This window comes from Falco peregrinus, chromosome 3 (assembly GCF_023634155.1).
Source record: "Falco peregrinus isolate bFalPer1 chromosome 3, bFalPer1.pri, whole genome shotgun sequence".
Taxonomy (NCBI): Eukaryota; Metazoa; Chordata; class Aves; order Falconiformes; family Falconidae; genus Falco; species Falco peregrinus.
Window position 1 is genome coordinate 31,731,635 of NC_073723.1, and position 24,162 is coordinate 31,755,796.

The 24,162-nt window shown below is 37.3% G+C and overlaps 1 protein-coding gene across 4 annotated transcripts in view; it reads right to left on the bottom strand.

Annotated features, from left to right (window-relative positions):
* Positions 1-513: 513 nt before the first annotated feature.
* The window catches only part of DPY19L4 (dpy-19 like 4), a 31,832-nt gene continuing 8,183 nt past the window's right edge, over positions 514-24,162 (bottom strand). Inside the window, exons 6-19 of one of the 4 annotated variants that reach the window (XM_055799271.1) lie at positions 23,969-24,114; positions 22,036-22,159; positions 21,457-21,474; positions 19,937-20,068; positions 19,753-19,851; positions 18,492-18,565; positions 16,486-16,644; positions 14,680-14,799; positions 13,456-13,576; positions 11,950-12,006; positions 9,477-9,559; positions 7,655-7,787; positions 7,054-7,212; positions 514-3,827 (exon numbers count right to left, since the gene is read on the bottom strand). In XM_055799271.1, the coding sequence (XP_055655246.1) occupies positions 3,663-3,827; positions 7,054-7,212; positions 7,655-7,787; positions 9,477-9,559; positions 11,950-12,006; positions 13,456-13,576; positions 14,680-14,799; positions 16,486-16,644; positions 18,492-18,565; positions 19,753-19,851; positions 19,937-20,068; positions 21,457-21,474; positions 22,036-22,159; positions 23,969-24,114 (1,590 nt within the window). In that variant the 3' untranslated portion in view covers positions 514-3,662. Of the gene's footprint in view, positions 3,828-7,053; positions 7,213-7,654; positions 7,788-9,476; positions 9,560-11,949; positions 12,007-13,455; positions 13,577-14,679; positions 14,800-16,485; positions 16,645-18,491; positions 18,566-19,752; positions 19,852-19,936; positions 20,069-21,339; positions 21,475-22,035; positions 22,160-23,968; positions 24,115-24,162 lie in introns of all 4 variants that reach the window. The other 3 variants (XM_055799270.1, XM_055799269.1, XM_055799272.1) reach the window with 3 other exon arrangements.

Genomic DNA, 24,162 nt, shown 5'->3' on the forward strand with positions numbered 1-24,162 from the left:
TTTTTTTTAAATAATATGAATAGAAGCTAGTGTTCTGAAATGCCTTTACTTAATTAGTCTCAAACAACTCCTGGCAAATCTACCAACTGCATTCAAGTATGTAATTCAGGACATGAAAGAGCATTTTTTTAAGATTAAGACAAAACTGTATGTGTCAGTTTAGCTGTGGCTTGATTAAAATTTATTCCACAAGTCTAATGGTAACAGGTGAGTGCCTGAAAATACTGTACTTTATTTATTCTTTCAAGGGAATTTTTTTGCATTTATGACGACCAAGCACATCAGAAATTGGAAATATGAAGGAGGAAACAAGCCAGCAAAATAGCAACACAAATTGCTATGCAAATTCTCATTCTTCCCACTGAACATCTGTTAGATGGCTGGCATACATCCTAGCTGCACCACTCACTACACCAGCATTCTTCAAGGCTGGGATATCATGACACAATGAAAACTCTAGAAATCAGAGGGACAGGAATTAAAGAAAAAAATCTTCACAAAAAGAAACACAAATTGAGTTTTTTGTTTGTTTAATAAAAGCTTGCAAGGCACATGTTTCAACTGAATTGCAACATCTATCTACAGCAAAACAGATCAAAATTTGCAAAACATTCCCCCAGCCCTTTCAGGCAGTTAAACCTGTGACCTGGTTGAAAACCAAGCTAGGGTTGCATGTACAACTCCAAAGTAATTACGCCCTATCGCTGTTCTTCTGAGGGATATCATGAAACTTACTGTTTATTTTTCACAGAAGGTGGAGATAAGAATAGACAATATTTTTGCTAATCCATAGCTGGATAAGAAATTCAAGTTCATAATTTTCTAAGACATGATTCTTCCAGTCATTCATTTAAAAAATGTTGCCTTTTTACTGGAACAACGGCAATATTTTTCCCACATAAAAGGCTCCTTCTGCTACTTAAGGCTGCTGTGCCAATGGTGCTGCAATACAATTTTCTCTAATATAAAAAGCAAGGTAAAAATCTTAAATGATTCTCCTAAAGCAGAATCAATTGAAGTATCAAGAATACATCTTAAAAACTATGACAAAACTAATAATAACTATGTCACAGTTCAAATAAAGTTCAACATGTTCATTTAAACATGTGTAAAGGCCAAACTACCCTACAAGATAGTTTTCTTAGATGTACGGATGGTCTCATTAGTGTTTTTTTGACGTGTGCTCTACATGTAAGTATTCAAACTACTATCTACGTGGTAATGCATACATACAGCATTGCGGTAAACATATGTATGCGGTAAAAAACAACAGGCGGTCAAGGATAGTTAAATATTGCATCTTGGCATGGCAGTCTAAGGCATGAAGCCGTAAGCTATGCGACTTCATCCACCCAAGTGCAGTTGTAACCCTGAAGTTTGCTACCTGGAATGCCTTATTGCTGTTATGAAATGGTATTCATGAATTCTTAACTTCAGGCAAGTAAATGACTGACAGACATGTAATTCCTTGACAGCGACTCAAACAAACTTAAATTGTATAAGGAACTCTAAACTTACTTCCAAATATTACATCTACATCTACACTAGCACATACAGAGAAGGTTCCTGCAGGCCTGCCATAGCTCAAGTTAATAAACTCGCTTCCACTGTTACATGGTAATTGAAAATTCTGAAATACCAGTGCAGTAAAACATATGCACTCGTGCATAAGCAAACAAATGCAGACTGCATTTGGCCAGACACACATACACACTGCCCCCAACACAACTGCATCCCCAGAAGGGATATTTACTTTTAACTTGTAACTCAGTTATACTGACAAATGTTTCTCTCCATGATCACATCCAGTATATTTATCTGAATATTGGTTTCAAATAAAACGCAGAATTTAACATCCTGTCAAGACTCATAGGCCTACAAATGTAACTGAAAGTAAAAAACAGATTACAGACATCTTGACTTTTACAACAATAAAACTTTTTTTCTTTTAAATCATTGCAACAGTGATCATAGGTTTTAAAAAATTGCAGCACTACCTGCAGCACTTACTGCAAAGTAAGGAAGTATATCTGTGTAGAGCAGATAAGAACCCCCACATACACCAACCTGCTGCAGTTCCTAATAATTCCAGAGTTAAAAATCTCTGACTTTGTTATTTTATCAAGAAGTGCAGTAAGGATCATTTTGCAGCTTTCATTTGCAGAATGGTTTGCAGATTTTTCAGTTGAGGGTTCCTCCTATTATGCCCGATCCTTCATCACGGATACATCATACATGGGCTCCAAAGAACTGTTCCCATATGCCCGCTAGACTGGTCTCTGGGCCAGGTGTTACACAAATCCATAACTGCAGGTTAACTCCTAACAGATGAATAACCTCTTCCAAAACTTATGTCCTGGCTTTTTGTTCAGCTACACCTACGTAAGCAAAGCTACCGTTACCTTTTATTGGATTTTCCACTCACACCACCAGGATTAGGCCCAGAGCTGAATATTCTCTTGAAGGTATATTATCCAGCAACAAACAGGATGAACAGCCCATTTGTTACAAAAAATAGTTGTAGAGGAAAAGGGGGTCATACAAGGAAGACAAATTTGAGAGGGAAGCAAGATCGCAGAGTACTTTCCCCAATTTTCAAAGATCTCAGTGTAGTTGCATAATTGATATAAAAATAGATATGAAAAACTGTACCATTATTTATCAATGGTGGTGAATATAGGTTTTTACATTGCAGTTATGGCACTATCTTAATATAACTATCACATAAAAATTGAACAAAATGAGGATCACCCATCCCTCCCCATACATACACACACACACCAGCGCACACACAGAAGGGGTGAAACAGAAGTGCAGAAGTCTCAGCAGCAAACCTGGTTGTCCTGCTACCCTTGTCTAAAACCAAGTATGGCATACAGTTGTATACTGGCCCGTTCTGATGGCTGCTAAGACACACGTATGCATACACACATACACATTTAAGCATGGAAAAAACCTGAAGACAAGTTCTTTCCAAACTGAAGATCTGATCTTGTTAACTCCTACTGCTAGGTCTAAGTCCAAGCACTTCCACCAACATGTCTCTTAACAATGTAGAGATCAGTGCCTTAATCTCTGGAAGTGTTGTTAAATAAAGGCTTCCTTATTTGATTTATACAAACACTATAGCTACACGTAAGATGTATGAACGTATGCTTCATAAACACAGAAATGTTTACAGTGGAAGACAGGAACAATGAAAACAACAAAAAAACCAAAACCCCCAAACACTTACTTGAAAAGACTCAAGATACCAATTGCTTTCTTGCTAGAAAATAAAAGCTATATGACTTAAATGAGCTCTTTAAATAATCTTTCTGCATTTACTGCAGTCTACCCACATCAGCTCTCTAATACTACAGTTAGAAATTTCATTTACATGAAGATTAAGGTGGTTTGTATTGGGAAGAAAAATGCAAAAACATGGAAGACTGTCACACTTTGTAGAGACTGTAAAATTGACAAATTTTCCTGTTTCCTTCGAAGATGCTATCTGTGTCTGTTGATCTGTAGTTCAGAGAATTCCAGTTTGGTAAAATAAAGTTGTCAATACACTGCATGCGTGCACAAGTATCTGCAAAAATGACTTCCTTGATCAAAATGTGACTTTTCCAACTGGATTTCATTCACAATCAATCTTCAGAAAGAACTTGCATGCTTTTTCACGACTGGAAGGATATCACAGTGTTGATTCTATACACAAAGTAGGATCTATTCCAGTATACCCGCGTAAAATAATTCACATATGGAGAATAGTTCATTTTGATTTCATGACAAAATCGTCCATATTTTGAGTAGGCATAACTGTCACCTTCCTCACAAACCACCTGTCAGAAAAGAAGAACAACTAATTAAAATACCAAAGATAAGTGGTTACAGAATGTAATTCTGTATATTTAATTTACTTCTGTATTCTGTAAATTTAATTTACAATAGAAATTTAATTTCCATACTGTATGATTCCAATAAGCTGAAAACATATTCCCCTATAATTTGTTTGACCATCTAAAATAGCCTTTGAGAATTAATACCTTTGTCAGGATATCAGACGTTAAAATCAGTGTACTTTATCCATACAACGAAGCACACCAGCAGTGGAAATTTTCCACATGCCCCGTTTGCCCAGTACTTCAAACCTGACCTGCACATAGCATACCACCTATGTAGGGAAGGAAATTCTCAATTACTTTTTCCAGGCCAAGTAAGTTTGACATGCCGAATAAAGACTGAAGACACACACACGTATCACACTATAAATTCCAACCAACTGACTTGGAAGCAAACTGCTTGTGTGTTTTAGCATCTACTACCTGATATCCTTGAAGAAATCCCTTCACTACTCCTGATGGCACAAATTCAAGCTGGTTTAAAAAAAAGGCGGTAGGACAAATTCATGGAGAAAAATCTACCAGTGGCTACCAAACTCAAAGATGTTTCCCTTGAGCTATAGTCCTTCAGCAACAGACTACTGGAAAACAGCTGTCTTGCCCTATCAATAATCACATGCTCTCAGCCTCTGTCAGAAACAAGATACCAGACTAGGACTGCAGGACATGGTCCAAGCTAGGAAGCAATACTTTTCTTCTTAAACACAGCTATTTGGAAAACACATCCACAGACCTGTCAAGAGCATAAGAGCATGTCCACTGTCTCACTTACTCTGGGAATAAGTTAACGCTGCAGTTTCCACCTACATGTGCACTAGCCTCCACTAGTTTGGAAAGTCTTGATAATCTTCCAATGCGACTTAGACAATTTTTGTTAGCAAGCAAACAGAGTTTTGTTTCAAAGCTTCCTCAGACGACACACTATGTCAGCTTGCAGGAACAAACTATGTCAACTTTCTGGGGGAAAAAAACCACACAAACAAAAAACCACACCCCACCCCACCCTTTATTCCTGTTGGCTATTCCAATATTTTTTCTACAACTATCATTTTTAGCATCCAACCCAGTATGGACTCAGCCAGACAGGAAATAAGTGATGTTCATTACTAGCCAAACATCTTTTTCTAAAAATACTGAACACTCAGTTGTCTACATTTAGATGCACATATTAGTTGTTTTGTTACAGATTTAGATTACAGACATTCAGCAGAACAGATTTTAACTGAAACTTTCATAATGTACCTTCTTTTCTCCTTCTTAATCTCTCCACTATAAATAGGATAAAGCTTGTCATTTTGACAATCCTAATTACACAAAAATAGTAACTGACTGTTTTTGTGTACTAACAGCATGGTGTGTGGCATTTATCAAAGACAGGCTCTTTGCACTGGATACTGTCTTTTGATGGTTTTTTTTCCCCTCTTTGACTGAAATTATCATCGCAAGCAATAACCGCTCTGAAAAGTACCGGGAAGTGTTCTTTAGGATGAACTCAACAAACTGAGTGTTAGGAATTAAAGGACGAAGAAACTCATTCTGATATATGAATCAAACAAAAATGTAAAAACCTGACAGTAAAAATGTGCTGCTGAAGTTAGGATGAGGTCGGAATTACATGGGAGAGAGAGGCATGCAGGAAGCACTGAAATGAGAGATGCAGGGCTAAGAGTGAATGGAATCCTGAAATTGTGGTTAATTGTTCCAGCTGATATGCTAAAGTATGAAGAGGAAACAGGAACTTACTCGTGCAAAAACAGATCTGAGAAGAAACTGAGAGATAACGTGCTGATCATCACTGATGGAGGTTATTCATACACACACACACTCTGTTACAGTACAGTATATTGGTTACAACATGGAATAATCATGGCATACGTGATTTTTAGCAGCAAGGCAAAGAAAGAAAAAAGATAGATTTCAGCAACGCTAAGGAAGTTAGTAGAAAAAGAGACAATATCCTCCATGGATAAACTGTCCAGGAAACCTTCAAGTAAAACTGACACCAGTTGTAGATTCCTAGGGAAATTCCAAGAGTAATCCCCTGAAAATGTATCGCCCCTATAATTATTCCGCCAAATGAAAGCAACTACAGAAATGAAACGCTTACAAGTTCTTTTGAAACATCTATCATTGAAAGTAGAGCTTATAAAATACCTACCACAGATGAACAGCTTGGGATTTTTCCCCAAGAATGGAGTATAAGACTATACACAAGAAACAAATGTATCTTCCCCATTAAAAAAAAAAAAAAAAGCATTCAACCCAAGGATTAATTTGGTGTAGTTAATACACAACAGGCTGTAATCTCAAACAGATGCTTAAATCCTTTTTTTCAGTGAGGAAACTAACTAAATGAAGCTAACCTGTGACTGTTTAGAAGCAACTGGCAACACCCTCTCTCCTGTTGACCTGAGAATAAGCAACCAGACCCTAAGTGAGTTTAGGGCCACTCCTGCCTTTATACAGTCAAAACTTTTTCTGGATTCCCAGGAAGCAGATGAACAAGTGGTAATGAGATCACTTTATAAATCCCATCTCATCCCCTACTTCACCAGTAAGAGCAGCACTATCAGCGTTCAGAACAGACACAGTGTGGCAATGACTGAAGTAGCTGATTCAACCAATCTTTCCACCAGCTGTGGCTTAAACTATCTGTTGGGGTGCTAACCTATCTGCAAGGCTGAACCAAACAGACTTGTAACTTCATCAGTACCAAACAGGTTGTACTGAATTGGATGGCAGGCTAGTCCTCATCCCAGGCAGAGTTTTAGAAGAACCCTGTTTATTAATTTTAAGTGTTTACCTTTAAAACTAGTAAAGAATGCCCTCTGAGGCAGGGCTTTACTGCTTTTTTAAGACCTCTTCAGGTGTTACAGTCTTAAACATTTACATATAGCTAAATGGCATCTAATCATTGGCAGAAAAGCAACACAGCTAGATAGTAATGTATTAGGAGGAGTTGGGGCAGTTAAAGAACAGTATGGGGTAAGATTACAGGTGTGTAAGAAACAGACAAACCAAAACTTAACTGATCACTTTTAAAATTTATGAGTCTTTGTCTACATGTCAATTACAATCAGAAAAATAAGATGAGCATTGTAAGAAGATTTTTTTAAAACGAATTATTTATGCATTCAAACATTAATTTTTTCTTACTGTTACTTACATGACCATTGGCAATATCCAATAGATCTTTAACTCTACATCCTCTTACAGGTCCCACTTCATTGCAAATTGAATCTTCAATAACCAGAAAATTGGCTTTGTAAGATGTAAGTATCTTATAAATATCCTCTGCTGACCTCTTTGAATAGATCTGATAAATCTATAGATTAAGAAGACATGTTCATGCAATGCAAAAGATCAGTGACAAATTAAACGGGGTGGGGTGGGGGAGACGACTTATCTGCAACAACAAATTATATATGTACACACCAAGCTATAAAATGTTTGTTTTTTAAATCTCCAAAACGGGTGATGTAATGACCAGCTGAATGGGAAGTATTTGCCTCTGCTGATGGCGAGTTCTCATCTTACATACTCCAAGTACCCTGAAAAGTCTTCACAAATAGTACTTTGATATTTATTTCTGTCCAGAGTGAAGCACTGAGAATCTACTTGATACTCTCCTTCCCTGTTTGCTGGACTTCTGTGTCCTCCTTCCATTTAATATAATAGATATTTTTTTTTCTCATTATATTCGGGTGAAGAGGAAGACAGGAAGACAGGTCCTGTGAGATGCCATATTTATAGAATTGGATACTCACATTTTCATTTCTTTTTAGAAGATCGTCATCATTATATAAAGGCAAGCTTGACACCATCCAGCCAGTACAAAGCTTAATCACACCCATTAACTGCGGGCTGCCTGCAAACACAGCAGCCACAGGAGCCTGTCGTCTGCAAAAGCAACATAAGCATACATGTTTGGGTACAGGATGCATTTCTCAAAACAATGTTTTAATTTTATACACTGTGTGAATCTTTTAAGGTGCTATGGTATGAATTGGAGTATACGAAGAAATCATTGAAGGTCTAATTACAATTGGTGTTAATGCTGCAGTGGGCAGTAGTTTCCTTACTGGGAAAAACTCAGACCTGCAGCAATACGGTTTGCAAGGAAGGCCTCTAGCTGTTCTCTTTCCCTCCCCTTGCAGTCCTGAAATGGATCAAACTATTGCTTTCCTGAATGGTAGCTGACTTGTGACAAAATAAGCTTGGGAGGGAGGATAGGTACAAGGAGAAACATGATGTTACATTGTAAGGGAAAGATTTGTGATTATTTTCGTTTGATCTCTAGGACCATGTACTTCATCATCTACAAGGAAATAGTGTCATGATACAGAATAATGTCTACAGTAATTATGTTTCTGGGTTTGGTTTCATCTTTTGACTATCCATACTCCTGCATTAGTGAAAGAAAACAGTCACTGTCACACTTTATTACAGACTTTGGGCAATTTTTCATGCAGAGAAAATTCAAAATAAATTCATATTATCAGAGAGAAAATATTCTATAATAATGACATTAAAATTCCAATATGGAGATCTAAGTATATCCCTAAGAAAAAAAAATAATCTTTATTTTCATTAAAGATATGAACAGCTGCTACAAATAAGGGTAGTCAAATTGCTCCTAGCTGACTGAATCTCAGTGCAATTCACCATGATTAATTATGTACTTGAAGTGTAATATATGCAGACTAATGTAAAAGCCATTAGGTACTTGGCATTATTCCACTTGAGCTACAGCAGTGACAAACAACATACTCTACTATTAACAGAAAGAAGAAATTGGCTGGAACACCGTAATTACCAGCCTTTTTTCTGAGTATGAACAGGTTGACATTAAAGACTACATAAATACAGAAAATAATATGCTAAAAAAATACAGTTAAAAGTAAGTTATCTGAACACAGGGGATCTAATTTTCAGAGAAGTGCAGTTCCTAATGACCTAGCTCTAAGTCAGATTGAATAAGGCCAGAATACAGTTCCAAAACTTTTGGTGAAAAATGCATCTGTGAAAATCACTTGACTTTGTATTAGCTATGTATATGGCTCAGTATGAACTATATAGAATAGTTCAGTATTTGCTATGCCCTGCCTAGCCAGACAGGTAAGAACCCTTCCAGCCTTCTGGTTAAAGGGGAAGTTTGAATCATACATTGCAGGTAACCTGACTGAGGTCTCTAAATCCTCATATGCAGGCATTTCATTTTACTGGTTCATGCACACAAAAATTTCAGTATTTCTGTCCCCTGTTGGGATTACAATCAACATGAATCCTCTAATCTACTGAAAAATTAACATGGGAAGAACCAAGTACTAATATGTCCACCTTTATTAGTAAATTAGATATAGTAATGATATTAAACATGATTTGCCTGCATGTTTTAGGATCTTCTCCTCTTGTAATCAATGATAAACTCCTGTTTCTTTCCATGGGAATAATACCAAACTTAAAATACACACTTTTCCTCCCATACATCATGGAATGACTTAGCAAGGAAATACTCAGATTAAAATGCTGAGATAAAAATACCCTGACATAAAGCAGTAAAATAGAAATGTGGGACTTCATACTTACTTTATCCATGTCATAAGTTCTACTGTATCAGGATCATAGAACTCTTGTAGTTCTGAAAGCTCTGTCATTATCCTAGGGAAAAACTGATGGAAACATATTCAGTTACTTACAGTTGAGAAAAAAAATAAATCTATAGAGCATCTCATTATATTAAGGTCTTAAGTAACGCAACAGAAAGGGGTTTCATCTGAGTTTTCCCTCCTGATTTGTATTTTTGAATTATTTTGCAAAACACAGTTTATATTTACCTGATAGCAGGAGACTTTCTCCAAAATAAGTACATTAAACACAAGTTCTCATCTCTATTTTATTAGAATACTTATAATAAAAAACATTTTAAAACCCCTCAAGAAAGCCTACGCGGCAGCGACATCCATCAACTTAAACTGGCCTTAAATGCATCAAAACCATAGTTCAGGTCTTCATATGCAAACGCACATAAATAAGGACACTGAACCAAGAGGCTGATAAATCTCTCATGCTAAACCCGCTTGAGCAGGAGGGGTTGGACTTCTGTGACTTGATGGAAAGATGCTATGCAAGCAGGACAGGAGAGAAGAAATTTCCTAGTGAATTTATGTTGGTAATCTGCCCTGGACTTTCTTCTAACTTCTACTTCAATCACTGCAGTGAAGGAAAGTACACTATATTGTATCAAATAACATATCTCAGTTTATACTCTCAAAAAAAAAAAATTTTGGGAAAAGAAGGGATCCTGGAAAGTCAGATCGAATGCCAACTCCTTCAGACCAGTCCAGATTGCAAGCCTGCGCCATGGCTTCCCTACCCCGTCAGGTTTGAGGGGTGAAGGATGAAGGAACAACAGGTCCTTTATCAAGGCAGGAGATTTTGTCAGTCCTTGAGCCATTTTGAACATTTATCTAGAGAAGGCATGGCTAGAAGCTGGCCAGGCTTTAGGGGCTGGAGCACGTTCACACTGTTGTAAATGCTAAGTGAAAGCTACTGGATGCCAGCTCGATCTGGAAAGGGTAAATTTTACAGGTTATGCCAAACTAAAGGGACAACTTACTTTGGGACAGCCACAGTGGACAGACACTTGGAAGTGAAGGCCTGCTTTTAACTGAGGAGTTTCCACTCCCATTACCTGAACAGTTCAGCTGTCACTTGACAGCAGTCTACAACCAGACACGTTAGGGTAGTACAAAAACAGACGCCATATGTTCATATCAGGGCTCAAAGCTGTAGCAGTGCTGTTATACGTACACCTGAAATGCCCCCAGAACAATGGGACAGAAAGAGTAACCTCTACTGCCACTCCAAGGAGAACCATCTTGACTTGGCAACCAGAGCCCTTAGAAAAATCTAGTTAGATGAGGGACTATGCCAGACTGAGTCAGAAGGCAGCCAAGCAGAAAGATGCAGAGCTTTACACTCAGCCATTTATAGACATGGTAAGAGATTAAGAGCCACAAGGCATTTGCACCGTCCTGTTACCATATATCAAAGTTTCCAAGCTCAGGGATGAGTTATGAACCTGGAGAGCAAACTGTTCACCGCTGCTTAAAAGCAAAAGCTGGATCTGCAATGGATGAAGCCCTCTAGAGTCCAAATCCCCACACTGCTTTCATAAAAAAATCTGAAAAAGAATTACTTGGTCAACTAAACTAGTTTCCTCTATTGTAATAGATTTCATAACTCTTTTTGAGCAACTAGCTTCTTTTCAGGAGAGTATCTGTTGCTCTGGCAGAAATGTGTAAAGAGTCAGATTACATTGCAACCAGAACTTCTAAGATAGATGTTAGAAAATCTGTTAAAATACTGTTGGTCAGGACTGGGTTTTATATTTGAATTCTTATAAAACCATTCAAATTATTTCCAAGCTGTATCTTGTAGCAGAGGGTTACACTTTACAGGGTATTTCCCATGTTTTTTGCATTTACAGAAGTTTAAAAAATTATTTCCAAATAATCTTCCCTAAACTCTGCCTGTGCTTGCAATAAAGAACTAAGTATTTATTATAAACATGGAAACATCTGCAGCTTTTCTTCCCTGTAATGTAGTATATACATAACTCTACACAATGCTCTGCACAAAGGATTTAGCTCCATTGTAATTTGATGAGAGGTTTTCAAACAGATTATTTGTGTATGGCCTCCCATAATTTTACTTCCAACTAACCTCATTCCCCCTCACTAAAATCGAGATTGGGGCAACACAGTTTTCAATACCCCGAGTTTTTATTTGGCAGCATTTTCTCTGTTGAGTCAGTTTATATATCCAAAGTATAATAGCTGAACATAATAAAGTCTTCAAATAAATTTAAACAGTTCTTAATTACACTAAGCAATTGTTAACAAATTAAATTGTCAAATACCTCATACTGAAAAATGCGGATGACAGTCTTTACTTCACCATATATATTTCATTTCACCAAGTATATTTCATTATATTTGCTCATCATTTTGACTCATATTGTGCCTACATACAAAACCCACAAAGGTACTTTTCTTACCTCTTTCCACAAGCTGAATCCAATTATCGTGGGAACTGCCATACTCAGAATAAGAGCCTATAAAATACATGTTAGAAGAAATGGATTATGCACTGTTCTCCGACCTTGGACTACCTGTTGATTCTGCTCATACAGTAGGCTACATTTATGCCTGAAACCTTAGAGTGGCAGTAAGTGAAACTTTGTGGTTTTCTACCAGGCAAAAAAACTCACCGCAAACAAGAATTTGCCTAATTTGTTGGGCAAGAACTTATTTGTCCCATGATAACTTTACCATCAATATTAGGGATGGTTAATTACTACTCAAATAACAATGATGCAACGTGCACATGACGTAGGGAACAGAAGAAAGGTGAACACCTCGCATAGAAAGGCTATGAGATAATCTGAGAAAGGGAAAAAAGTATGAAACAAGCATTTCAAACCTCTGATCTTGTTGATGCTTTTGTTCAGATTAACAGTATTGATATGCAAACTCCAGAAACCCATTCTTCAGCACACCATCATTCTAGCCAACATAATTTTTGCTTTGCAAAAAGGAGAAAATAGCTCGCATGGTACAAGAAACATTTTATAAGGAACGCACACAAGATGTTCTCTTGATAATAAGCTATTAATGTATCCACTGTGTTAACAGTAAAAAAAAGCAGGTCTATATAGCAGAAAGCATGAGGTACGCAAAAGAATGTGTTTACCATTTTACACTGTCAATGCTTATGCTTCTGATGTAACAGTGTATGGCCCTTTCAAAATGACACAGTGAATCTCTGCTCAAGTATAAAACATTTATTCCTATAAGCCTCTCAAAATTTAGGTAAGTAATATCCTATACTTATTAATTTAAAAAAATGCACAGAACAGCTAAAAATTGCACAGAGCAACTCTCAGCATATTAAGAATAAAGCCAGGCTTGGAAGTGGGGAAGCTATTTGCATTGTAGCACAAGCTCATTTTCAGTTACAACACTTCTCTGTAATTGCCACACATGAACAAATCTTATACAAAGTTAATTCTGCTTACCATTTCTTATGAAGCAGCTTTATTCTCAGCGATTAAATACACCTAACTGCCACATTTTCAGCCTCATTTCCTAGTGAAACGAGGCTTATGTCGATGCTTGCCTTGCATGCCTGTACTTTTCCTCCTGCACTACTCCTAAAAACCACATGACCTTCTGGGTCAGTCTCAACTAAATATGACAGAGAACTTGAAGTCTCAAAGACTTGTTAAAAGAAATCAGATGAGTGAAAGAGAGATGCAGACAGGTCTGCTTCTTGCAAGGAAAGGCTGTAGTGTAAACAGAACTTTATCACCAGGTACCAGAGAACATATGAAAGCACAGTATTAAGAATGAAAGACACAGAAAAAGCAGACTATATGAGATCTGCTGCTCACAAGAACTACGTGTTCTTTTAATGGGTTCTTCTATAGGCCTTAGGTAATTGTTTTTTGAAAAGTTACATATTTGCTAGCTCTAATTCCCAAGACATCGGCAACATGTCTCACCAGCAATATCGGATGCACAGCTTTCAGTCGAAGCCACTTGAAAAGCGTCATCCAAAGTTCGGGAGAGCACACACCAAATGCAGCAAGCATGCAAACATAAGGCGTCCATAGATATTTCATTCTGAAAAACACTGAAATAACTTAGTTGGGACTCTGTGCATGCCTCTGTATTCAAGCTATTTATGAAAAAAATCTGAATATTTTTATATGTCAAACACAGTCTGGATGTTCAAGCAATCTGAGATCAAATTTGATGGCACTGAAGGGTAAACTGAGGAAATCTCTAGCAGAAAAGCAGGCATCTGACTATCTGCTGCAAGATGTAGGAGCAAGATCCAAGGTAAAAGATGACAAAATCCTTCACAGAGTTCAGGGAAAGATGAAAGAAAAATCAAAGAGACTGGTAAAGTCCACTTGGCTGTTGCAGTTTTCCAGCCAAGCAAGGATAAAAAGCAGCTATTCAGCAAAGCTGTACAGACACTCTGCTATAAGGGAGCTCCTGAAGAAAGGAAAGGAAAATATTCAACAAACAACTTAAGCTTGTCTGGTATTGTCTGCCTCTAAAAGATAGACTAGTGAAGTTAAGACAACTACACGGTAACACAACATTCTGCTTTAAGAATTTGTGAATATTCAGATTTTAGGATGATGAGCATAACACAAACAAGTCTGCCACCTTCAAGCTGATTTAGCTGAGAGCCAAGATCAGAACATCTACCACACATTAGCTTCTCTAGCTTTAAGGACTAATATAATACCTTTGGAAATAGTTTTGCTACTGCTTTAACATGTCAAGCAAAGGTATACTTCATGCTAGCCTAAACACAACGAGATGGGTAAGAAATCTTCAGTGTCCCAATATTCCAGAACATACTGTGTTCATTAAAACACTACACAAGATCTTGCTAGAATACATTATTAAAAGAATTACAGGAGATCTACACTTAAACACCATAAAGAAAGCGATCAAAATTTGCTTCATGTCTTGGATTTTGGCTGCATTAAAGCTTGGAAAACACATTAAAGAGACCAAGCACAATTCATCACATATCTGTACCCAATTTACAGTCAAAATGATCTTTGCTCTCTCCCCTACTGACTAGTACCACTGTAAGTCAAACACGTTTCTGAAAAGGGGTGAATTTCAAAGGGGTGAATGGTGTATCATGTCCAGTTAGGAACTCTCTGTTGCTTTCAAAAGAGATACATCAAAATCAGACTTACCCTTCCAAACACATCGCTAGACAACCAAGTAAAATTGTGTGAATTACATGATAAACTATTTCTGGCCTCTCTCCAATTCGACCATCCTCAAGTTTAACTGTCTCTTTCAGTGGTTCACCACTGCAGTTGGAGAAAATGAGACATCACTTAATTCAGACATTATCTCAGGCAAAAGTGCCAATAAGAATACTTTTATGACTGTTAAGTCAGCAGTACACTGAGATCACTGGGTGTCACATCATACAATACTGTTGCACTGCTTATTTGGTTTTTGTACTTCATCAATGACCTATCAGTACCTGCTGTCCCTTGCTTTAGACTGTAACCTCTCTGGAGCAATGGCTGTGAATTCATAGAATGGGATCACTACCTATGACTGTAAATCCTAAATTAAGGTAATTCAGCACCAAAAGACGGCCAATTTAAGAGCATGCACATTCCACAAACATTTAGATGAAGCATGCTGTACAGTCATTCTAACTAAGTTTCTTCATATCATTAGTTTGGTGAAGAATTATGGAATCTGTAGGATGATAACTGAGTATGGAATGTGTATACCATTTTATGACAAATTAAGATAACAAAAATAGTTTTTAGCCACGTTACTGTAAATTCCAGTAATACATTATAAATAAAAATCATAACCAAAAATCTTACTACAAATGTTCTTTCTACAAATGAAATAGCAAGGCGCACAACAGATAACATTTTATTCTACCAAGATGTGATTTCAGGTTACAATTTTATAATAAGTTTCCTCACAACAAATGGAAAAACATTTGAGATTATTAACTGCTTCAAAATTAAAAAGATGAAGGAAGATTTATTTTAAGTTTTTCTTTAAACAGCTGTTGGACATACTGGAGTCACTGCTCATTGCGAAATAGTAAATAGCTATTTCAACCACTAGCAAAAAATAAGACATTTGTTACATTGTTTTGAATATACTATCACACATTCAACCTGACAAACATTTTAATTTATAGGAGTATAATTTTTATTTATTATAAGTCTTTGTTCTTGAAAAATACTGTTGATTTTTTGCTGCAGACAAATGAGAAATTTTCCGTAATACCTGAGCAGTTACACCACTCATCCACCAGGAAGAGATAATTTCCTAGCCATTGAGTTTCCAAGACAAGTTATGCTAGGATCTACAGTGTTGCTATTCTTAGTCTGTAAACAGACAGCTCCACTACCCCTTCTCTCAAGGGAACTGTGAATCACTGTGAAACTAAAAAAACAATTGAGTCAGTTTTACTTCATCTCTGTTCTGAGCAGAAAAGGTTGATGGACCTTATCACAGTAAAAAAGAGTTTAAAAAAAAAAAAATGAAGGATTAGAAATCTGAAATGCTCTCAACTCCACCCATCTCATCCTTCACTGTATGTAAACTTGGAAAAAAAACCCCACAAAAACCAAACCCAAAACTGAGAAACAAAATCTCTAGCAACAACCAGATAACTTTGCTGCTCCAAGGGGAAAACAGACAAAACATCCTTCTCCCTCAATAGGAAGAAACATAAACATATCACAAAACATTAGCCAGAGCTATGTAGGAATTGCACCTATAGGGAAACAAACCAATGACAACTCCCTGTCCTGACTGGAGGAATGATCAAGAAGTTCCTCACTAAAGGTCTTTCTTTAGGAGCCTCTGATGGGCCTTTCCACTGGTGCTCACACCGTGGCAAGCTCAATGGTGCAATAAACTTCAGAGCAACAAACATGATGACCATTCACTTAAGACATTCATAAACCTCTTATTTTTAACTTCTTATTTTTCACTATAAGTAAGTTACTTACCAAATTCTCCTAAAAATGACCTGAGTTACAGAAAAAAGGCAGATAATTAATACTAAAATATAGAAAGGCAACAGCGATGACTGTGTTAGTCGCAAAAAAAAGTCTTGGGAGGGTGCCTGAAGAGATTCTTGACAAAGGAGCCAATTCATTGTAAAATTCCTAGTAAGGCAAAAACATCCCATTAAAAACAGTAACAATACCCCACAGATTAGAGAGAAAAAAAAAACAACAACCCAGCACACAGCCAATCACAGTTTAACCTATTCATGTCATAGGAAACTATTCGAAATTCATCTTTGAGAAGTCATCTTTTTATCATTTGAAACCACTTTGGAAGTACCCTTTAGAGTGACTGTCAAAAGCTTAACTTTCAAAAAAGAATCTGTCATCTGAAGAGACCAGACTACAACTCCTTTATACCACAAAAACCCAACCTCCCATGTAACTCCATTAATGGAACCACAAAGCACTTCGTTTTCAGTGGATTAAGACTTTAGAGATACTGATGCAAGAAGGTACACTTGTCCTCCTTCCGAACAGGGAGATGAAGGGAAAGTGGTCATCTGAGATCACAAACAAGCCTGAGGCACTGCCAAGAATAGAATCCTTAATGCTGAAATTCTAGTTCTGTAGCCGAACCCACTTGATCATTCTTCTTTCTCAAATAATGAGCAAAAAGACTATATACTCTGCCAAGAAGCACTATCAATGTGTATTCTCAAGTGGAATTGGTGCAGCATGTGATGCCGTGAATGCATTGCTGTCTTCCTTTGTTTCGCTTTCCTCCCTCTTCTCTTTTTCTTTTCCCCCAAGGGAAGACTAGAGAATGGAACCACTTTCAATTAGACATAATCAGTTTAAAGATTAACAGTTGGGCATGTCCAAATTACCCTTAAAAGACAGATCTTGAAGTTCCTGTGCTACAAACCCTAATTCCAACCTAGAGTTACACAATTTTCTAGGCATAGTTGCACCCAGTTTGTCTCAATCACTGGCTTCATTGCAGCTTGACAGCCTGGAAAGTGACATGTAGCAAGTCCCCGGGGAGGGGCGAGAGGGGGAGGAATAAATTCCATATACCTGGTAGCTGAATAAACTGAAATCCTGACCAGAAGCAGTCCTTTCTTTTCTTGCAAAACACTTAAGAACATGCATGTATGTGTGTTAAACAATGCAGCTTAGTCAACATCATTACATCTTGCCTTCCAAAAATTCCCCAACAATTTCAACTGTGCATGATGTCATTTTCTACTTCTTCCCCTGAAAGGCTGTGAAGTGGTTCTGTAAGAGAGATGCAGCTCCCAGGAGACAGTTACAATTCCTGCACAGAACTGCAAGTCTTGGCTTGGGTCCAGGAGGTGTGTCAGTCCTTACCAATACTCCATTTGAAGTTTTCCAGAAAATCTGTAGCCATGACATTTTCTTCTTGCAGGCCAACATTGAACTCTTTTACAGATGCAAACAGTTTTTCTTAGAGTGACAACAATTCCCTCTGACTTTTAAGTTGTCCCTTGTCCTAATTTCTTCCAAAAGATACAGGGTTTTTTTGGGGGGATAAAAAACTAAAAACAAACCCCTACAACCCAACCCTGTCTTGAGATAGTATCAATAGTTCATGACTCTCTTCGGAGCCCTTTCTTTTCCAGGCTATAAAGTTAGTACCACCACCTTTACCTTATTATCTTTGCTTTCAAGTCTTATTAGAAACACCAGACAGAGTACAGAAAGTTTTTGCTCTTACAACATCAAAAGAAAACAAAAATCTTATGAAATGCTTTCACCCCAAGGCATAAAAAAATATTGAGGTGCCTCAGAAACCTCAAAAACCTAAGTAAATTCTGTATATGCATCTTGGGTTTTTTAATTCAATCTTAGAATCAGGCAACAAATAGCAACTTTTTCCCCAACTCCTCCATAAAATTCTCACAAGCCATTGAAATTTTACACTTCTCAGAGCACTTTCAGAAGTTCAGATATCTTAGAAGGTGCAGAGTTTAAAAACTTACTTAGTCGTGTTTAAGCCAAGTTTTACTTCAATAAACTTCAGCAAATGTTCATTTTCTTTATGAGGAAGAAACATCTGGAAATTAATTTAGCAGAGAAAAATCTTATCAAGTTCTGGAAGCAGCTTTCACGTAGTCACTTCATTCAGATTTAAAAAATGGCATGGAGAAATCAACTATTAAGTGTGCCAAGTAAGGTACTGGTATAGTAGCATAAATCTTCACTTAAATAAAACCATCTTTTGGGTTTCCTTGAGAATATCATTCCCTTCATCTCATTCATGTACCCCAAAGGAGGGCAAGTGAAAAGCTGTCAATAAGTTGTCAAAAGACTACTGAGTGGTGTATAAAGGATCGTGAAAAATGGACAGACTTACCCCCAAGCGAGCCAAAAAACATTGTTTGGCTCCACTAAACAATAGGACTGCAGCCTAGCAAAAATCATGAGCGTTTGTAATCTTCACATAAATTGTCTGAGCAGACAAAAGTTCTGTGTACTGTCTATGTAATTTAACTCGCATTTTTCAAGGTTAGGTTTTATTTTTCTGGAGATACAGTAGGGCTAGCCAGTCTAAACAGCACAAGAAAACAATCAGATACAAGCATTTTCTCAAATTTTTTAGGGTTCACTAGCTTCTTTATTTTTAAGTTGACACTGTTAATTAACACAACCAGGGTGAGTCTGAGACATAGAGGTAAAGCACGACAAATTGTGTAGAAGACTAGCAACTCCCTCTTGCTGGCTCTAATCAAAATACAAGACCAGGCTAAAATCCCATTGTATAATCTCAACTCCTAGCTGACTCCTACACTAAGCGAAAGTCTCTGTTCCCATGTTCTAGTTGAAGTTTAATCGATAACTAACATCTACCCTGAGACTACTCACACCTGTTCCTGGCTACCAGGTCTTCGCCACACACAAGAATATTAATATTCAGGCCAGTTTGTAGAGGCCATCCAAGTTAAAACAAAAACCACATTTATGAAATAGCTAAAGTGTGAATTAAAGAGTATTTGTATACTATCCTTTAATCTCAACCTAAAAGATCAAAATCCCAACAAAAAACAGCTGCTTGATTTGTTAAAGACATTTTATATAGATGCAAAATTACTCAAGTTTTAGTACTCCAATTTGCTATGAATTGAGCTATGAACTCTCAGATCAGCAAGACAAACAACACTTCAAAAGATTTTTCCAAGATACATCCACAACTTTTCATTTAGAATTTGTCAGTTAAAATCACTTTTTACAGAGGAATCTTACCTTTAGTAACAAGTTTAGTGTCACTGTTACTGTAAGTACCAAATAAATGTACATTATTTTCAGCAATCTTGACATCAATGTACCTTTTTTCATGTTCATCTGCAAAAATATTTTAAAAATGCCATATCATTTGGAGTTCAGTTTAAATATTAAAAACTACACAGCCAGAGGACAGTCTAGTTACCTGAAGGCATTTAGAGAGCATTAAAGCTGCTACAAGGCTCAGTAATGGTGACACTAGTAAGACTGAATTTTCAAACTGCAAAAGGTACCCCAAGAAGAGAGAAAACAAGTAGATTTTGTATACTTCATGCACCTGTTGAAGAAACAAAATAGAACACAATAAAATAAAATTACAGCGAATATATGTCTTGCTTTTTAGAGCAGCAGATAGCTCGTTCCATTTCTTTGTTTATCAGGGGATTAACATCTATCCTCCAATCCTATGAATCCTCCAACCCTATGAATCTAGTAAGGGATCACTTGGCTCTGGTAAGTATTTCACATCAAAATGATCCTGGTCAGCCTAGTAACTAGTACACATTTCCTTCACAAGAATTCTGTAAATACGCCAACAAAAGTAGTAGTATTTTACAAGGTCTCCCCATTCTGTAAGACCTGTGATGCAGCATCAAGCAGTAACAATGCAACAGTATGAACACACAATTTGTGTGAAAGAGCCGACTACTGTAAACGTGCACTTTCCTTGCCCTCATTCATTTAACCTATCTCAGGAACACACAGGCTATCACTGCTACTTTCTGTTATTTACTAATTGATAAGCAATTCTTATAAACCCCGATACTTGATTCTTTAGACTTTTACCAAAACACTCTTCTTCTCCCTTACATTTTAAGGACCCTGCTTTGAACTAAAATAGATCAAACATTTCCCACTGCTGAGGAACAGGAAAAAAAGCAACTGAAAGAAGAGGTGACAAATCAGAATTGCATGCAGTTTGAAACAGAAGTTACATTTAATAAAACTAGAAGGCACACATGTATGAACCAGCACATATACCACTGCAACAGGCGGAGTAAAAACTCCTATTGTTGCAACATTTCTAAGAACCATTTTGCAGAATAAATTCAAATGCTTTCTTGTACTGAAAAATCAATTGGCCTTCAGCATCTGTCTAGCCTATTTATTGGCTAAATCGGTACAGGGCAGGCCATTCAGGGTAAAAATGAGCCCTTTAACTGCACAGAGCCAACAGAGCAGTATTTCAGTCAGCCCCACCCTACTGCAAATAGGGGAAAGAGGCAGCTAAGCCAAAAAGGATGCATGACTATCATTCATCACTCTTTCAGCTCTCCAAAGATGTTTCAGGACTCTGCAGCTTTGTTTAGCTCCTGACCCTTTTGTTAGGAAAGCTGTCCCAAACACAGTAGTCCAAAAGAGAGTGAGATTAAAGCCATTTTATTCTTCTAATGGACATGACATGCACTTCAGCTGGACCCAGGCTACAAGACACTCAAGTCATTGCTCAGTCTGCACCTTTTGGAGCTCCTCAGCAGTATTTATGGTAGGCACCTCTAAGGCTGTATTTAAGTCCACAACTAACAGTAGGTTGAAGAGTTCTAATACCTTCTCTGTCTGTGCCAGGGCAAAGCTGTCTAGCAGAAAAAGAGAAACAGCCTGAACAAACAGGAGATAATGACTGTATTCCCACATCATCATGAAGGTATATGTTGAAGCACTCACCAAAAGGTAACAAAACTTCTGGAAAAAAAAAAAAAAAAAGGCAAGCATTAATATCACTCCTATGCATCTCTGTCATTAAGTAACTGAGAGGTCATTAAAACAGAAACTATGGAAATTAATTATTATTTTAGGAAGTAATGAAAATACTGACTTCAGACATATTTAACATGTTCTCAGATGGAAGAAAGTAATTACCAAAACATGCAAAACCATTTAAAGCCTATCAGAAGAAACATCTTCGACAGAAACAGCGAAAGGAAGTTACCATCATCTTCTCCAAGCAACAGGAAGACCAAAGAAATAGTTCACATAGTGAGAAAAATTCTGCATCAGTTTATTTTAAAAAGACAGCACACAGCTCATTACCACACCGTTCTCTCTGAACCCTCATGGGGGCATAACAGGGCAGGGCACGAGTCACTTAGGAAAAACTGCATGTGCCTAGGTGAAATCCAAGTGGCTGTTTTGAAAAGAACAAACAAAACATCTACCGTTTTCTGCCTAGCACCGCAATAGTGACAGAACTCTAGAGCACAGTTCCACTAGCAACTCTTTATTAAGAAATTAATTTTGCTTTACCTCAGCAGAACAATTTAGGTTTTTTTTTAAATAGCCTGTGAGAGCTGCTACTTGACATGCAAAATATGGCAAAGCCCAATTTTCCCTTGATGGTATGGAGTAATCAATTCTTGTTGTATCTGTCCTAGAATAAAGTACAGACAAACAATTATTAAAAGATTTATGGAACAAAAATATCAAGGAAAGCCTAAATGTCACTTCTAGTTATCAGTGTGACCTTGCAAGCAAACTATTCCTCCTGTACTAGGTATAAAATAATACTGACACAATTTTGCTGCTGATATAGCTCACAAATTTAATATCAGCATGGTAGGTCCACTCTTCAGCTCATTTATTCAGCAGGTCTCCTTATTAGGTGTGTGTTTACATGACTGAAGCCAAAAAGCATCTGCCTTCAGCCTTTTCTGACCCATCACAACACTGCGCAAGCTGGACGCATCACACACTGCTTCTGCCAACCCGCACTGTGACAACAGAGCCTTCTTTGGCCACGAGCAGTGCTAAACGGTCTTATGTTTATAGGCAGGGGACCGTGGCCGTAACAGCAGCTTTTCACATTACGACTAAAATCTGCTCATACCCAAGAGAAAAGATTCCTTTCAGTTCTCATACAGTATGTTTTAAGTGATTTAGGCAGCCAAGCACAACATACTTAGAATCCAAAGTAGTGCTCCCTCATACCAGCAGTACGAGGAGATACTCTGTCTACAGGGAAGATTCTGCCCAGCAAAATAAGAGATTAAAGATGGATGGGGAGCATGCAGGGTCTTCTTATGGAATGACTTGAGAGTATCTGCACAATTAGAGCTGCAGGAGAAAGTTTTAAAAAGTGCTAAAGTAACTTAGAAGCACAAGTCACACTTTCAAATGTGATCAAAGGCATCAGTTTCAGAGGTACATAGACTTCTCTGTGTCTACTATGCTTTTTAAAAGGAGCCTCAAACTCCTTTATCATTTAGATATTTGAAATTGTCACCTTTCATTTATACCTCTGAAGCTTATTTGGAGCTTTTTTAACCACCAGACCTTTCAACTTGTTAACATTGTTTAATCTTCTTTGCTGTTGAAAAAAAATACGGTTTTATTCACCATTTTTCCTACTCTCCACTGTTCACACCAGCTTGATGAACTGCATTTTTAGCTACTAATCGGAGATTTGGTCATGATGACTTCACACTCCTAAAAGATGCTTCCCAACAGTTCAACTTTAAAGGTATATCTCTAACATTTTGCTCCTCCATAGCTCTCTTCACTCCAGGGCTTTCAAGTTCACAGAAAGCCCCAGAGCTACTCAGTGACAAACCAGGAGCCTGAACACAAGTTCTCATTGCCCAGATGAGGCTCCCTATTATTGTGGTGGTTCATATAAGGGAAGGGACATTTTCTTGCAAGTGAAATGTTTTAAAATAAAAAAGCCTTTGAGATCAGGATCATCTAAGAAGATTCTACTTTGCACAAAAACCCACTACAAAAAGTAGATTTAAAAAAAAAAAAATCAAGACTCTTTACAAGAAAAATGTACTTGGTCCTTTCCTTCCAAGTAACAGAAAAACTATCACAATATTTAGAGCTGGCCACAGAGAGCAATTATGTTTTACAGCAGCTTCGGAAATTTGTTTTCATTCTTCATCAGCACAAAACCAAAACCTTCTGAGGAATGTTTTTGCAAAACGGAATCATGTGAGAATACTCCCGTATTCACACACATACATAAAGTCTGTTCAACTGGCAGCATGGACGGTTTGAACAGGAGGCCTTTCCATTAGTAAAAGCATCATGAGAATCAATGCAACTCTGGGAAATCTTTTGTATTCAGCATAAGAGCTTGCTCTCACAATGAGAACACAAAGTTTAATAGAAAGCATTTCAATCCACTCTAACATTTTAAAATGCTTTATTGACAAACTAGATTGTATAAAGATGTTTTTCTTACCTGTTAATAATGAACCATGCTACAGTCAGCATTCCTGCCAGCCAAGTCCCACTCATAACCCAACTGGTTACAAACAATGCAGTCACATAAATTCCCTGCAGTCCAAAAACTATACCAATGTAGAAATACACTGGTTCAATAACTTCCTGAAATTACAAATAAAAACGAAGAGACATAGCGGCAACTGAGCTGAA